Below are 17280 nucleotides of genomic sequence, written 5' to 3' on the forward strand. Positions count from 1 at the left end.
TTGAGCAAGAAGTGTTAAGAGTGGGTTTAGAAAGCTGGTACTGGCAGCTAATGTTAAAGATGGCTTGGAAGGTGGAAAGAGGTTTCAGGTAGATCACTTTGGGGGCTGATGTAATGGTCCAGATAAGAGGTGAAAAACCTGAAATAAAGAAGTGCTAAAAGAGAAGAAGAGAGAGATTGAAGAATTTGGATCCATAACATTTATCAATGGTGTTATCAGTGTTGCAGACAAGTGAGAGACAGATCAAGGATGACTAAGAGGTTCTTGTGTTGGGGGTTCAGGATAGGTTTCTCAGCTCAAATCCCACCCCAGCTCCTGCTAGGTTCCCAACCACAGTTTCTGTACACATCATGAAACAAGAGTGGGATGGATAAATAAACCACCACTTTATTAGTAAATACCTGATTATGCCCAGTAAGTTACTCCCTGGTAAAAGTAACTTGTGGAATGAAGCTTGGGCCCAAAAGGCTAAAGTTCCTTCTTATCTAGGATGGTCTGACTTCATTCTGTCTCAAGGGGAGGTATTTGTCAGAAAAGGAGATGAAAAGAGAATGGAGATCTAACTGGACGAAATCTGCCCAGATCAGCTTACCACAAAAAGGCAAGAACGGAGGCAGCTGGATGGCCCTAACAAGAGTGCTTACCATGGAAAATAGAAGATACAGAGATCCCCTACAACTTACTTACCCTAGTAGTTATTGCTGTTTACTGTGAGCTAGACACTGTTCTTAGCACTTGACACATAGAAACTCATTTAATTCCTACACCTGCTCAAGGAAGTATACACTGTTGTTATCACATTCCCATTTTACAGAGAAGGAAACAGAGGCATAGAGATAAGCTCAGTAACTGTCTTAAGATTACATAGTGGCAGCACTGAACCCAGAAGAGAAGAGGGAGAAGCCGAGGCCTCAAGAGGTAGACCCCACTCTGTTGCCTGGAATTGAGGACAACAGAAAAAGCTGTTTAGAACATGGACCTGTAGGACACAGTAACCTCGCTTGCCAGTGAAACATGGTCTCATCAATATCTCAGGCTCTGACCAAATCGCTTGCCATTACCTCTTCCTCTAGTGTGGTGTCAGGAAGCTAGGGTGAGGGGCAGAAGCACGGAGAGAGGAGATTGCAGTCTTCCACTTTGTATCTTGTGTGTGCCATCTAGAAGTGGTGCCACCAATGGAGACAGAGCATATGGAGGAAAAGGAAGTGTGGAATGAGAAAATGAGTTGTGGACATGTAGAATTTGTGAGTAAGGAGAAGCAGTTGGAAATGCAAAGTTGGAATCTTGGAGAATGATCTGGACTAGAGTTGGATTTAGGGGACATCATCTCATAGTTTGTCCCTTCAGACTGCTTTCACGGAAGGACCTTTTCTATTTTATAGCACTGGTTTACTTCCCAGGGCATGATGTTTCTACCTCATTAACTATTGTTGAGCATGCAGAACAGAGTGAGAGATTCACTGCAGTATTTAGTCACCTGTTTGGTGGGCTGTTCTTTGCTGGGATCACAGAAATAAGAAGAACAATATGCCAAAAAATTACCATAAGGTTACCTGATCCAAATGACTTTCTATTAAGTCTGTTCCTTTCTTTATTTTAATTTATGGTAATTACCTATTAATGTACCTAACATAATATTTACCATTTTAACCTTTTTTAAGTATGTAGTTCAGTTAAATTTGTTTGTTTTTAATCTAGTTTTGCTTTATTTATTCTCAGACACTGTAGTAAACCAAACAGGTGTGAACTTCTCCCTGCAAGTATATTTTTAAAAATTGCACTTTGTATCTGCTTTCCCTTAGAAACATAATAGTTTGGAAGAGGAAGGACTTTAGAGATTCATCTAATTCTATCCTTGTGATAATAAGGAAACTGAGGCTCAGGGAATAAAAAGTTACTTGCTCATGATGGTAAGGAGTATTCATGGCAAAGTGAGGGTCAGTTTTCAGTCTTTCTTGTCTGTGTTCTTTTCATTGTTTTAGCTGCCCATGAAATTGAGCCTATGATTTCGCTCCATCATGCCCATTATTTTCTTCTGTCTTGAGAACATTTCAGTTCTTTTAGGATAAACCTTGCATTTGTATATGCAGAATAAATGCTTATTGAGTGGTTATTTCCTAGACTTTCTATCATTCTTTTGTTTTTTTCAGAGTCAAGGTCTTATTCTGTTGCCCAGGCTGGAGTGCAGTAGTGCAATTATGGCTCACTGCAGTCTTGAACTCCTGGGTTCAAGCAATCCTCCTGCCTCAGCCTCCTGAGTAGCTGGTACTACAGGCGTGTGCCACCACGCCTGGCTAATATTTTTATTTTTGTAGAGACAGGGTCTCACTGTGTTGCCCAAGCTGGTCTCAAACGCCTCGCCTCAAGTAATTCTCCTACCTCAGCCTCCCAAAGTGCTGGGATTACAGGCATGAACCACTGCTCCTGGCCTCATTCTGGTTTTTTTTTTTTCCTTCTTCTTTCCTCATTCTTAGAGAGAGGCATCCTATTACATGTTTTAAAAAGTCTGGGAATCTGACAGATTGACTCAAGTTTATAATTAATTTTGTTTAATTTGTTTACATAAATATTCATTCCGCATCAGGCCTTTTCTAGGGTAGGATACTAATCCTGCCCTGTTTGCTGGATCCTCATAGCCCTCTGTATCTTAAGGTTCCCAAAAGAGGAGAAACAGAAGCCAAATGTTCCAAGATTTTACAAATCAGTTATTATAAGATTGAGCCCAAGCACTGATGAGATATGGGCTTTATAGAGGTGAAGTGGTATCTGAGAAAAAGAGAGTCAGTATATGTTTTCATTAATTCCAGGGGAGAGGGCTGTAAGCAGAACTCCTTTTTTTCCCTATCTTTTTATTTTGAAACATTTTGCCATATTCATACACCATCTCCCACCCACTCTATACATGTTTTTGTTGACCGTTTTTTTCAAAACTAAATTTAGTCCTTCTGCTTTGTTCAGTTACTTAGTAGAGGCTCTAGGTATACAATTCAAACATGCTTGTGAAATGAAAGTGTGTCTTTTTTTTTTTTTTTTTTTTTTTTACTAATAGCAAATAAAACTAAACATAAGCCCTTACTTAGGTACAACTAGACCTTGTGATATGAAGGGAATATGAGCACAGTTCATTAATGAGCAAATTGTCTTTCTCCCACTTAGGCAGTCGGTACTTATGAGTTGCCAGGTCATGCCTCTGACCCACCATCCCTGTGTGCCTTCATCTGATTTGAGTCACCTCCTATTTGTGAATAAATTTGTCTGTTCCTCTTCTCTCTCTTAAAATAGCAGTGCTGAAAGCACTTCCATAGCTCACTCATTTGAACATTTTAGCCATGATTTTCTTCCTTGCTAATAGTCTTACTTTCTCTCTAAGATTGCTTCCTACTCCATGCTTATGAAAGCCTTCCTTATCCCCTTATCATTTGCTTCATTAATGTGATTTTTCCTTCTGTTGAATGCCTTTCCCCTCTCTCTCTGCTGAACCATTAAATTATTGAGTGTATTCTGTAAAGTTTCTCTCACCCCACTTTAATTTCATGTACCACATTGTTTCCTTTCTGAAATTATATTGCTTCCCACATTTGGATTTTAGAATTTTTCTTTTTAAAGATATTGTATTTTTAATTGTGTTTGGCCTAGTTCCCCATTGTCAGTGGTTGTACCATATGAGAAGTCCCTAGGATAATAGTCATGGTTTCTTCCCATCTTATTAGCTTATTATTCTCCTTGCCCACCCCCCACCCCTGGCAGCTTTCCACCCTCTCTAATACTTCTGGAAGCTACTAAGAAGTTTAAGTGGCCTATGTGAAAATATGTCAGCGTCCCATTTTAGCATATATATGTAACATTTACAATTTATACCCCTGCCTACATCCGAGAGGGATGTGAGGTGGCTTATGATGATAAAGAAAAAAACCCACATGTCCAACAGTACTGTTAAAAATAGTCAGAAAAGGAAATCAGAAGCCACTTAAAGGAATCTGTAACACAATGTACTTACCAAACATAAGAAGAAAATTTCTATAAAAAGTAAAAGAAGAACATAACCTTTTAATTATGTAACAACTTTGCTATTCTAGATTAGTAGTGAAAGAAGATTGTAATTGTGGTCTGAAAATATTTTTGTACAGTAACAAAATTACTGACATTCTCGCTGTTCCCCCTAGAAATTTTTGTTCTAAAACAGAACCAAAGGGGTTTTTGTTAGTGAACAGTTACTGTTGTTAACCTCTTTAGTCTGACTTTCCCATTCAAATTCACCGCTAACAGCTACCATTTATTGATCACCTGCCATGTACCAGACAGTCAGCTAGGGATTGGATATGTGTTATTTCATTCAGTTCTCCTCATTAGGCTGTGAAATAGATGGTATTACTCTGTTAGAGAGGAGGGAACAGAGTCTAAGTACGTAATTAGATAAAAATTACACAGATAGTAATTGGTAGAGTGAGAGTTTGAATCCAGGTCTTACTGAATACGAAGTCCATTCCCTTACTGTTAATCTGAGTCTTCTTGTTAAAACATGTGTTGGAGGCCTCGCGTTGTGGCTCACGCATGTAATCCCAGCACTTTGGGAGGCTGAGGCAGATGGATCATTTGAGGTTAGGAGTTCGAGACCAGCCTGGCCAATATGGTGAAACCCTGTCTCTACTAAAGATACAAAAATTAGCTGCGTGTGGTGGTGCATGCCTGTAGTCCCAGCTACTCAGGAGGCCGACACAGGAGAATCGCTTGAACCCGGGAGGCAGAGGTTGCAGTGAGCCAAGATCACGCCACTGTATTCCAGCCTGGGCAACACAGCTAGACTCTGTCTTTAAAAAAAAAGTATTGGAAAGGTTAGCTATTAAACCTCCTAATACTTACCTCCTTTTCCAGTTTTTACTCAGCACAGGGCTTCCTAATTTGGAGTTCAAAGATATGCTTAAAATAGTATGCTGATTCACACATGTAAATATGCAAATATGTATGCAAAGGATTAAATATTTTTTTTCCATGTCTTAGTATTGGGTTGAAGTTCTGAGGTGGGATTGATTGCCCTACAGTGTCCTTGGAGGAGTCAGGAGAGGGGGAGAGGGGCAACAGGGTGAGTGTGAATGAGTAAGTACTGACCAGCTGTGTCTAACCCCACCACTAGCAGTTTGTGCTGCTTGGAGGCAGAAGGAGACTAACATGTATTAAGACATGCACTTTACATGTAACATGTATTATCTCATGTAATTCTCACAACAGCCTTTGTGGTAAGTGGTTTTAACCTTAACTTATAGATGGCAAACTGAGGCACAGAATTAAGTAAGTTTGTCCAAGGTCACCCAAGAAGAAAATGGAGTCATCAGTATTCCATCGATCAGCGCAGGCTTTTCTGACCCCGAAGCCCACCATCTTTCCCTTGTAGCATATTCTCACTTATAATAATAGTACCTAACAACTATAATAGCTAAGACTTTATTAAGCTCTTACTACATGCCAGGCAGATTTTTTTTACCATTTTACTGGATTACATCATTTAATCCTTACAACAGCCCAATGAGCTACATACACTCATTATCTCAATTTTACAGATAAGTCAATTGAGACAGAAAGTTGAAGCTAGTGAGTAGCAAATCAGGGATAGTCTCCACTCTCAGTCTATTTTTTTACAAAGTATAGCTTCAAGAAGTTTCTTCTGACTGTAGCTATGGTCTCTACTCTTTCCTTGTAGCTCCCTTACCTGCACAATGAAAGTGCAGGGCTTGTTTAGAAAACAGTTTGTTTGCCTTTTTAGGTAAGTATATTTAAAGGGGAAATACTTTTCTCTGAGGAATTGCATATGAGTATAGTATTTTCCACTCTAGGCCTTAGATCTAGCAAGGCTATTTAGATAAGTACTACTCATGATACTTGGCTGTGATTAATTAAATAATGATAGTCTCTGCCTTCATAGCCAGTTTACTAAAGATAATAAAAACGTAACCTTTTAATGACCAGGTTGCAAGAATAGTTCTTAGCCTCAGTCTTTCCCCCCAAATACAATCAGTTTATCAGTAGTGATTCACTTTACTTCCTGTTCTTCTGGCTAGTAGCTTGCTGTCAAGCTTAGGCTTTTATTGCTTTGTTTTGGTCAGTGCATGCTTGACTTAGCAAGCATGATGTGCTTCTGAAGTATCTACCGTTTGCCTTTAGTACTGTGATGAAGCATATTCCCATGAAATGAAGTGACCTTTGCAGTATACAAAGCCAGTGCCTTACTGTCCTCCAGTCTTCAATATTAAGAGCATGGCAGTGCTTCACGATGTAATTCTTTGACTTGTATACAGCTTTATTGCAGGAAGGAAACAGAAGTATTGCTTGCACTGAAGCGATAATGATTCAAAACCCACGTTCCTATTGTTTGAATTTTTTTCTTTCATCCTTTGCTGATGTTCACTTAAAGGAACCCCATTACAACCAAATGAAACTAAAGAATGAGGGAAGCTGGGTTTGATTCTATGCTCTGATCTTTGCTAGCTTTGATGGCCTCGGATAACTTGTTTAACGTCTCTGGGCCTCAGTTCATAATCTTCATCATGAGGATTAGAGATAACGTCCTACAAGCACCTATTAAGAGTACACAGACTGGCACAGAGCAGGTGTTCTGTATAGGGAAGCTGATATTATTACTATTATTAATAAAATTCAAAGATGATCTTGTGATGTAAAGGTTAGGATTTGTTTTGTTATGGTAGTAAATAGTGTTTCCCTATGGACTTCTTTGTATTGCTTATGTGCAATCCAAGGAAAACAGTAGAATAGTGTTTGCAGTAAGGAAAGATAGCTCTTTGTTCCCTTCAGCAGACAAAAGAAGCTCATTATCGTATCAACTAGTGACTGTTGGCTATTGAAATGGTTTATTTGTATGTTTTTTTCTGTTTCTTTCCTAGGGATTTATTTGTGGCTTTTCAATAGCAACAGGTGCAGCAGCAAGACTAGTGTCAGGATACGACAGCTATGGAAATATCTGTGGGCAGAAAAATACAAAGTTGGAAGCAATACCAAACAGTGGCATGGACCACACCCAGCGGAAGTGAGTAGACTGTTGCTAAATGATGAACACATGGAAACTTTGAAAGAGGCACAGAGAAAATCCTGCTATTCTTACTGTTTTAAAGATAATATCTTACCAAATATTATTTTTATGTGACTTCTGTTGGTGTGTTTGATTTTTTTTCACTGAACCCTTGAATCATTCTTGTTTTTGGTCTACAAATATATTCTTCAGGAAACAGAATTAGTTACCATGTTAAAATGGGCTACCTTTATCCATGTTAGTGGGTAAAGGCTTGATTTGAAAAGGTTATTCTTTTACTCTTTTTTTTTTTCCGTTAGCCTTTAAGCTGTGCACTAGTTTTAACCCTGTAACATTTTTTTCCTCTAAGATTATACTTAATGGGAGAGAGAGGGATGATAATGGATTTTGAAATATTAACATTATAAAAATATTTTATGTGGTATCTTTTATAAGTATACATCAGTTTCCTATTTTATAAAATATACATTTTGTCAGACTTTAAACTTTGCTTTGGCTTCTCAATATTCATCTTTTAGATTTCATGAGATTCCTGACTTAATTGACTTTTTCTTCAAAAGAGCTATCATTTTGTTTTTAATACCTGTGGGGAAAATAGATTTCATCTAGCATATTTTATGTATGATGCTAATATATTTGTGTAAACTATATATTTGTGCCCCATGAAGCCGTATTAGGCATTTGTTCTTCAGAATTAGCAAAACTAATTTTAAGGTAGTAGGCTAACTAATCCAGTTAATGCACTTTATAGGAAAAGGCTAAGCAGGTAACATTTTAAGGTTGTAGGTCTATTATAAAGCATTTTCCAGGAACGTAATATGTAATAACTGTATTTATTATTATATAAATCTGTTGGTTAAATCTGGGCCCCTAGTGGGAAGTATAAGATTAATTTGATAATGTTACAAACCTGAAGAAATCCAAGTAGTTAATTTCTCAGTGTTATTCCTCCCATTAATGAAGATAAGATAATGCATTTTAAATAAACAAAATTGTAAATGACAACAATGAGTATCTTTATAGCATCCCAAAGTCAACTAGCATGTGATACCACCCTGTGAGGTAGGTGTAACAGAGGCTTGGAAGACTGAAGTAATTTTCCCAAAGTCACATGGCTGGTGGGCGGTAGAATATCCAGCCCAGAAGATGAGTTTTTCTCTTGATATGCACCTGCATCCATTGAGAGAAGTGAAAATTGGACTCTTAGCAATTGGAAGAATTGTTACATTTCTTCTTCTTTATGATTGCTTCATGAAATTAACGCAAATTTTAGACTGTATGTTATTTCTTGTAGCAAGACTATGCATATTTTTTAATTTTTATTTTGAAATAACTTTAGACTCATAGAAGTTGCAAATATAGTACAGAGTTCCACAGTACTATTTTTTTGTAGATAGCATCTACTCTGTAAAATATTATTTAACTCTTTAATGCTGCTGACATGTATCAAATATAAAATATTACAATTTAGATAATTGAGGAGATAAGAGGAAAAGGGAACTACTCCCTCAGGTCTTCTACTTACATGGGATTGGAATCATTTTTAATGGCTCCTTTCATAACTTGCCAGGACTCCAAGCCTGTTCTCACCATAAAGTTTGTGTAAATGCCACTCTTCGTATTTAACATTGTGGTGATTCATCTGTTCAGTGGAGCAGATTGCAAATACTTGGATTATTCTATGTACCTTTCAGCCTCTTCCAAGAGAGACTACTTATTATTCTGAAAATGTGATCACTGTTCCCTGAATGCTTAGCATAGTCAAGAGCCATTCATATAGAGGGAAAATAGTTTCCCAAGTGTAGCTGTTCCTTAATTCATGTACACATGTTTAAAATTTATTTTTGATTTCTACTTCATCTTCTCCTACTGTATGACCTTTTTAGTGCTAACCTACTTAAATATTTCTGTCTATAGATGTTTTTGTAAAAAAAAGAACAGACTTTTTTTACCTTTCTCAGATAAGTCTATAATATTTCGATCTGAAAAGAGACAGAAAAGCAGCAGTCTTTGTGTTTGTCACCTTTATTCCATCCTCTTCTTTCTCCTGAAAATGTATTGGTTTCCTTCCTTTACACTTATTTCCTCGTACTTCTTTGCTTCCTTACGAACTGTAGGCCCTTCTGTAGCTGTATAGTATTTTTATACCTGTTTTGTCTGCTAGTACTTCAGCCTAACCCTGATCACTCTCCCATTCCTTACTGTCAGCCGCTAGTACAGTAGCTGGTCTTACTAGGACCTTTATACATATTTGTTGAAAAAGTCAACAGATCAGTCCTCTAAAATCTCAACTGTAACTCTTTCTTGCGTTCATGAATATTGTTTCTTCTATCAGAAAAAAAAATTCCGCCCAATCTGCACATGGCTAAACTCTACTCATCCTTCAGCTCTCAGCATAAATGTCACTTCACTTCCCAGAGAGGTATTTTTGTTCTCATAATTTAAATCGGATATTCAAAAGTACTCTCATTGTATCCTGTAATATGTGTAAGTATATACTTATTTTTTGATTATTTGTTAAATGTGTATCCTAAGTGCCATGAGAGAAGAGATATATTTGCCTAGAGCATAGTAGGCACACATTTAAATGCTTGTTTAATGAATAAATCAATTTGCTTCCTTAGAATATGTTTTAAGAAGTAAATTAGTGAGTCTGAGAATTTGAACATTTTAAAATTATTAATGCGTATTGCTGAATGGCTTTCCATAAAGACCGTTCCATTTATATTCCCACGAACAGTGTTTGAGATTGCTTTATCTTTGCTAGTATTATTAGTTTTTATTATTTACTAATTTGTTAAGCCAGAAAATAGTGTTTTATAGTTTTAATTTGCATGTCTTTGATTATTAATGAGTGTGAACCTTTTTTCCCCATGTTTGTTAGCCTCTCATGAAGACTGTTGTGCTAGCGTATCTATTCTTGGTCGTCTTATCTCTAATCTGCTGCATCCTTTATACTGTGATAAGATTAAGTTCTTTAAAATAGGGCTCTTATGTTGTCATTTCCCTCCTCAAGAGCCTTTCCTTTGGTAGTGTTGTCTATAGCCTCAAAGAAGAGCCCACTTAGCCCTGCCCTTCCAGGCTTCTTGTGATCTGGACCCGTTTCACCTATTCAGTCTCCTCCCACTGTTCCTCAGTGTGATGTTCTTATTGTCTGGGACATTCCATTGATTCTTACCTCTTTGCTGTTCCTTCTACCTGTCTGCCAGTCTGAATTCTTGAAACACTTAAGACACGTCTCATAGCTAACCTCTGTATGAAATGTTTCAAAACTAACCTTATCCGTAGTGAGCTTCAAAACTAACCTTATCCGTCGTGAGCTTTCCTTTACTTTGATTACCTGAACTTTTCTATATTATACTTATTCTACTGCCTTCAGTTTGCGCCCTAATTATATTGTGTTTCTCATCTGTCTGTATTAATTGACAGTTGCTAGGTAACAGTATTACTGTAAAGTTAGTGACTTAAAACAAGATACATTTGTGATCACTTTCTGTAGGTCAGAAATCTGGATGTGGCTTACCTGGGTCTGCAGACACAGAGACTCTCATAAGGCTGCACTTAAGTTTTTGGTCAGGGCTGGGATTTCATCAAAGGCTCAATGAGGGGAGGTTCCCCTTCGAAGCTCTTGTGGTTGTTGGCAGCTTACAGTTCCTTGAGGGCTGTTGGACTGAGGGCCTTTGTTCCTTGCTGGCTGCCATTTTTTTGATGGTGGGGATCAGGGTGGTAGTAATATATTTTGAACTCTGATTGGGAATTCCAAAAACATACTTTTTCTGCCACATTCTAGATTGTCCACAATCTTTAGGTCTATAATATATAAGTAGCCTCAGAGTATATATGTCAATTTTAGATAAAAATGTATCATTGTTATTATTATTGGAGGCAGAGTCTCGCTCTGTTGCCCAGGCTGGAGTGCAGTGGCATGATCTCGGTTCACTGCAACCTCCTCCTCCTGGGTTCAGGCGTCTCCTGCCTCAGCCTCCCGAGTAGCTGAGACCACAGGCATGCACCACCACGCCTGGCTAATTTTTTTTGTATTTTTAGCAGAGACTGGGTTTTGCCATGTTGCCCAAGCTGGTCTTGAACTCCTGAGCTCAGGCAATCTGCCCACTTCGGCCTCCCAAAGTGCTAGGATTACAGGCGTGAGCCACTGCGCCCAGCCTTATTACTATTATTGTTATTCCCAGAGAGGAAGCTCCCTATCTTCCATGTTAATTTGGACAGACCAGAGATGGTCCTGTTTAGTGGCAAGATACCTGAGTTAGTGAGTGTGTGGACTGAGCTAGGACAAAAAAAAGGTCTAGCTTTGTTGGCCTCTGGGGAGAAGACTGGGGTGAGGGCAGGGGTGTTGTATATTTACCAAAGATGCTCCCAGGTATTGGGTGCCTGAGATGGGAGAAGATGTGGCAAAGTGGTGGTAGCTCTTTGTAAACTAGGTCATCGTTGTAAAACTGGGTGACAGTAAGTAGGGAACTGCTCTTAATCTTTTTGACATAAACATTGTATCATTATTAGAACTTTTTCCTCATTCTTCAAACAGTCCTAACACAGAGCTTAGTGTCCGCTTTCTTTGTTACTCCAAGAAGTTTTACCAGTATATCTCATGCATAAATATCGATTCTTCCATAGAGGTTTTAAAGATATATTTTTGCACAAATCTAATTTTCTTTTTTATCTTTTTGTCTTTTTTCCAAGGAAGCCATTTAAAGTCCCAATCACTGATAAAGGCTCCATTACCCTAAAATGCCTCTCCAATTTCAGATAATCTGTATTAACAGGATGTAAAGAACTAGAGCTCTGCAGAGGATGATAGCATCTATGTATGAGTAAAATCTATAGGGGATGCATTTTATTTGAGCTCTTTTCAATTTCCTGCATAATCTTTACCAGAGTACCTAGTAAAAACAGAATCAGAGTATGAGTTTTCCTTCTTTCTCTTAATTGTTCTAATTGGCAAGATACTCAAAGCTTAAAATGTTTGTGCTAAAACGATCCTTGAGATCATATTACAAGTGAGGAAACTGAGTCTAGGAAACATGAGGGACTTGATGGAGATAGACCAGCACTCAATTCTCACCCTCAGTCAGTGCTCTTTGCATCATGCACTAAAATAGATCTGGTGAGCTGTGTGGTAATTCCAGTTTCCCACCTTTTTTGCTTTGGAGGTTTCTCCCTCCCAACATTTAAAGATCAAAGAAATTTTGGGGGGAACTTGATGAGTCCCCACTCACACTAAAAGAACTTTGAAAGAAACCAAAGCCCTTATACAATCTAGGAAGCCTTTGAGTAATTTGAAGGCAATTTTGTCTATTTCTTTCTCTGTCAAATAAAGAATATGAATTGTGATGAGGAACTGCGTTTTTTGTCTTTTTGTGTTTTGTTTTTTTGGTTTTTTTTTTTTTACCGTTTGTATGTTTTCAGTATTTACTGAAAAATACTCAGCTTCAAATTGATAATGGGGTTTTTAAAATAAGATAATTGATTGTTTAATGAACAGTGGTCTTATTTTAAGGAAACTCTCCATTTTTATAATATCTACACATATGCAGAATAGGACTTTAGTGGCCACTGATCACCTTCTTTAAAGTGAGAGTCCTGTATCTTAATGTCTCTGGTTCAGTCTACCCCATGATCACATATTAACTTATGCAGAGGATTATTTAGGGGATTGTACCAATAGGAAGATTGTGCTTGCTCTTTAAATGATTGCCAAACTTTCTAGGCCTATACTAACCATATAGCCATCTATTTTAGGGAGAATATTATTCTTTAATTAGTCAGCATGTAAAACATGCCTCTTTTGAAGACTTTTTAAAGAGTAACCGAATCTTATTGACTGTGCATACCTGTTCCTGTTTGAAAAAGAACTAGAAAAATACAGATAAAATATGCTAAAATATTTGCATTGGTCCTCTTATCATCTAAGTACTTGCACAGGTTTTCATTATGTGGCTAGGACTTCTCTTCCTCGTGATGACTTAAATCATACTGCTGTTTCCTGAATGACTATCCTTCACCATTTTTGAAAATTATGTTTATTATTTTATTTAGCCCTCAGCAAACATTTATTGAAAATCAGCCGTGTGCTACAGACCACTATTACGAATACTAAAATAACAAGCAACCTAAGTGGTTGAAAAAAAGGTTTGGTTAAATTCATTCATTCATTCATTCATTCATTCATTCATTCATTTGTGAACTCTATTTCCTGGCCATCTTCTTTGAGTTAGGCACTTGAGATTATACTCCTGAGCAAAATAAGCATACTTTTTTTCTTTAATCTCATGGGAATTACAGTTTTGTGGAGAAAACAATAAAATCATCGTACAATCACAAATTATTATAGCTATAGGAAGTGTTTTGAAGAGAGAGGTATAAGGATATGAGAGAGGTTATAATGGGAAGGCCATGAGAGAGGTAATAATGGGAGGTCCTGGCCCAGTCTGAGACACTGTGGAGTCAGTAAAAATGATGCTGTAAAAGTATGTCCATAGCATGCAATATATACATAACATTATTAAGGGAAAAATAAATTGCAAACCAGTATGTACAGCATTATTTTATTTATATGTGTAAAAATATACATATACATAGAAAAGTATGGAATGACATGAAAATGTCAGCAGTGTGATTAGCTGTTGAATTATGGATGGTTTTAATTTTGTACTTATCTCTTTTTTCCTAAGTTTTCTATAATCAATATATATTACTTGGGTAATGAAAAAAAATATAAAGGATAAAAAGACATTTGTAGTCCCTGTCCTTGAAGACCTTGCATTCTAGTGGGAAAGACAAAATACATAGAGAAATTATGACAGTTCAGTGTTGGAATGTCATGTAAAAGTGTTGTCTATTGAAAGCTGAGTGACTCCACTTTCCTGAGTTCCTAACAGCAGGCTGGTGGGGAGAGGAAAATAAGGCAATTTGATGGTAGTACTGGAACCACTATTGTGTTAGTTTCCTAATGTTGCTGTAACAAATTACCATAAAGTAAGCAGCTTTAAACAATGAAGTTCTGTAAATCAGAAATTGAAGCAAATTCGTGCTTTAAACAATGAAGTTCTGTAGATCAGAAGTCTATGCACAGCATGGCTTAGCTGATTCTCTGCTGTAGGGTTTGAAGGATGAAATCAAAGTCTTGGCAGGCTGTAATTTTTTTCTTAAGGTTCTAGGGAATGAATCCTCTTCCAAGCTCATTCAGGCTGTTGACAGAGTGCAGTTTCACATAGCTGTAGGACTGTAGGACTCCTTGCTAGCTATAAACTGGGAGTCATTCTCAGCTTCTAGAGGTAACATATATTCTATAGCATATATTCTATGGCTCATGACTCTCTTCCTCCAGCAAAATTGGGTCCGATTCTCAGTCTTGAATCTCTCTGACTTCCCCTTCAGGGCAGCATCTTGGTTGCAGGTTGTACATGTGGGTTGAAGACTCAGCCAGTGACAGGGGTTCAGGGACAGGGTAATTTTAGGCAGAGTTTTGGAGCCCCATTTAGGTATAAAGATGCTAACTAAATTTTCAGAAGGTAAGTTTATAGAGATGTCTTTGAAAATATTTTTTGTCATATTTTGGGGGTTCAAGGCAGGGCTTGCATTTTATCAGGGTAAAGTCAAGTAAAGTAGGCTGTGGAAGGATGGTACACGTAATGGTGATTGGAAGAAGAGGTGAATAGATGGTTATGAGGGTTTGGGGACTGAGAGGTGGCTCCAAGAGCCCATCTTCTGGTGAAGATGGAATTCTGATTAGAATACCAAGCTTGGTTCTCATCGTCTGAGGAATAGTGTGGCTGAGTCTACAGTTTAGAATTCTTGTTGGCCATCCTAAAGCCCAGGGAAGACTGGCACACACAGGAAGGTGCTCCCAACTCTGTCGTGTACTCCTGACTCTATCTTGTGGAGTTGTAGAAGCTTAGAAGAAGAGAGGTATACATGTGTCCATTGGACTAATTCTTAAGTTTTACAGGATATTCTACCTACCTGTTGTTAAGGTATTACTTAGAGCAGCCTGCTTCTTCCTACACTTAGGGATAGGTTTAAACAAATGGAGATGCTCTAAGCCTTTGACGAATTTGCCTTTGCTTTGAGGGAAAGCACTCTTCTCTCTGTCTTCTGTCAGTACTCTCTGATTCTAACTCTAACCTACTGTCACTCCTACTAAAGTGAAAAAGAGAAGCCTAGGTAGATACCTCACATAAACTTGTATTTGAGAACTTAATTCCCCCCCCAAATTTACAAGCATTTGAAAATAGTAACATCTGTGATGTTCTAAATAAAAACTTCTTGTATTATGTATACAGGTTTTTTTGTTTTTTTGAGATGGAGTCTTGCTCTGTCACCTAGGCTGGAGTGCAATGGCAAGATCTCAGCTCACTGCAACCTCTGCCTCCCGGGTTTAATAGATTCTCCTACCTTAGCCTCCCAAGTAGCTGGTATCACAAGCACCCACCACCACACCCAGGCAATTTTTGTATTTTTAGTAGAGATGGGGTTTCACCATGTTGGCCAGGCTGGTCTTGAACACTCCTGACCTCAATGATCCCCCCCACTTCAGCCTCCCAAAGTGCTGGGATTATAGGCGTGAGCCACCACACTCGGCCTATACAGTTTTTTTCTAAACTTTCATTCTCTCTTATGGAAAATATTAGAAGCTGTAAATATGCTAACTAAATTTTCAGAAGGCAAATTTATGGAGATTTTTTGTGACCACACTACTCTTTAGCCTAAATTTTTAATCTCTTTACAAATGTAACATCTGTATTGCTAGTGTAATTCTGCCTTCAGGATAATACTTGCTGTGGAAAATACTGCTAGCAATTTGAAAGAGGAGATCCAGCTACATACCTTAGAAAATGCAGGAGTTGAAAGTCAAAATGTTTTGTCAATTCTAAATAGGGAAGTGAAAAGCTGTTTAACAGAACTAGATGACATGTATGCAGCTAGGTGGCAAGGAAGGGAGGATTGGTTTTTCTCCGTGTTGTTTGACCAGGTGTGTATATTTGCCATGTCTAAGTTAAATAGCTGATACAAATGCTCAATCCGAAGTCTCACTATTTGAGTTGGTTCTAGGTGACCTGGCACCTGTAAAGATTTTTATAAGCTTTAGTCGTTGTACATGAGCTGATAGATAATGATCTTTGTAATATACTTCAGGTAATTATTAACTGCTTCAACTATGAGTTTGATGGTGATTGGTTTGCCACCCACTTGTGTTTACCTGGGTGTGAGAGTTGAGGGCACCTAGGAAGTTAGAGGGCACACAGTCCACACACAACCACCCTTACATCTGACCCCAAATGCCAGATTGGGGTCCATAAAACCACCTATTTCCTGGCAAATAATTTGCCAGGAAGACTTACAGAACTCACTGAATGCTACTGTACTCATGATTGTGGTTTATTTTTAGGAAAGGATATAGAGTAAAATCAGCCAACAAAAGGAGTGCATGGGGCAGAGCTTCCATTGTTGTCTCCCGTGGAGAAAGTGGAGTGTGCGGAGTCAGAGCACAGTACTTTCTCAGTGTCAGTGTGTGACAATATACAGAGTATGTCTAACCAGAGAAGCTCACCTAAGCCTCAGTGTTCATAATTATGTGGCTGACTCAGTCTGCGGTCTCCAGCTCCTCTGGTCAGTTTGATACCAGGTGATCCCAAACTCCTAATCTAAACAATATTGTTGGTCTTTCTAGGGTGGTCAACCCCCACCCTAAATACTTTGTGGAGTGGTCTACCCCGACCCTGAAACACATGGTTAGACTTCTATGACCCAAGAGCACCAAAACAACAAAGACACTCCGATAAGGCTTAGAAATTCACTCCCAGAAGTCACGGGCAAAGTCCAGATCTCTTTCTGAGTAAGGCTAAATTCTTACTACATACACACTGGGTCATTAGATTAAATTGAATTTTGTGAAGTCGATTTTTGGGAAGAAATTTAAAAATATTTCATTTTTATAGCTTTGTTGAGTTATAACTTACATATAGTAAAATTTACTCATTCAAGTGTAGTTTGAATTTGGTAACTATATACAATCATGCATCTTCCACCACAATCCACACTTCCTTTGCTCTCAGAAAATTACCTCGTGCCCCTTTGTAGTGAGTTCTTGCCCCCATTCTTGTCCCTAGACAACCACTGATCCACTTTTCGTAGTATAGTTTTGTTTTTTCTAGAATGTCATATACGAAGAATTATACATTGTGTAGTATTTTGTGTCTGCCTTTTAAAACATATCATAATAA

At 38.0% G+C, this 17280-nt stretch overlaps 1 protein-coding gene across 6 annotated transcripts in view; it reads left to right on the forward strand.

Moving 5' to 3' along the window:
- Positions 1-17280, forward strand: part of SLC44A1 (solute carrier family 44 member 1) — a 194405-nt gene that overhangs the window by 59294 nt on the left and 117831 nt on the right. For all 6 annotated transcript variants that reach the window (XM_007968522.3, XM_037983084.2, XM_007968521.3 and 3 more), the window contains exon 3: positions 6894-7036. In XM_007968522.3, coding sequence (XP_007966713.1) covers positions 6894-7036 — 143 coding nt within the window. The remainder of the gene's footprint in view (positions 1-6893; positions 7037-17280) is intronic.

This window comes from Chlorocebus sabaeus, chromosome 12 (assembly GCF_047675955.1).
Source record: "Chlorocebus sabaeus isolate Y175 chromosome 12, mChlSab1.0.hap1, whole genome shotgun sequence".
NCBI classification, from domain to species: Eukaryota; Metazoa; Chordata; class Mammalia; order Primates; family Cercopithecidae; genus Chlorocebus; species Chlorocebus sabaeus.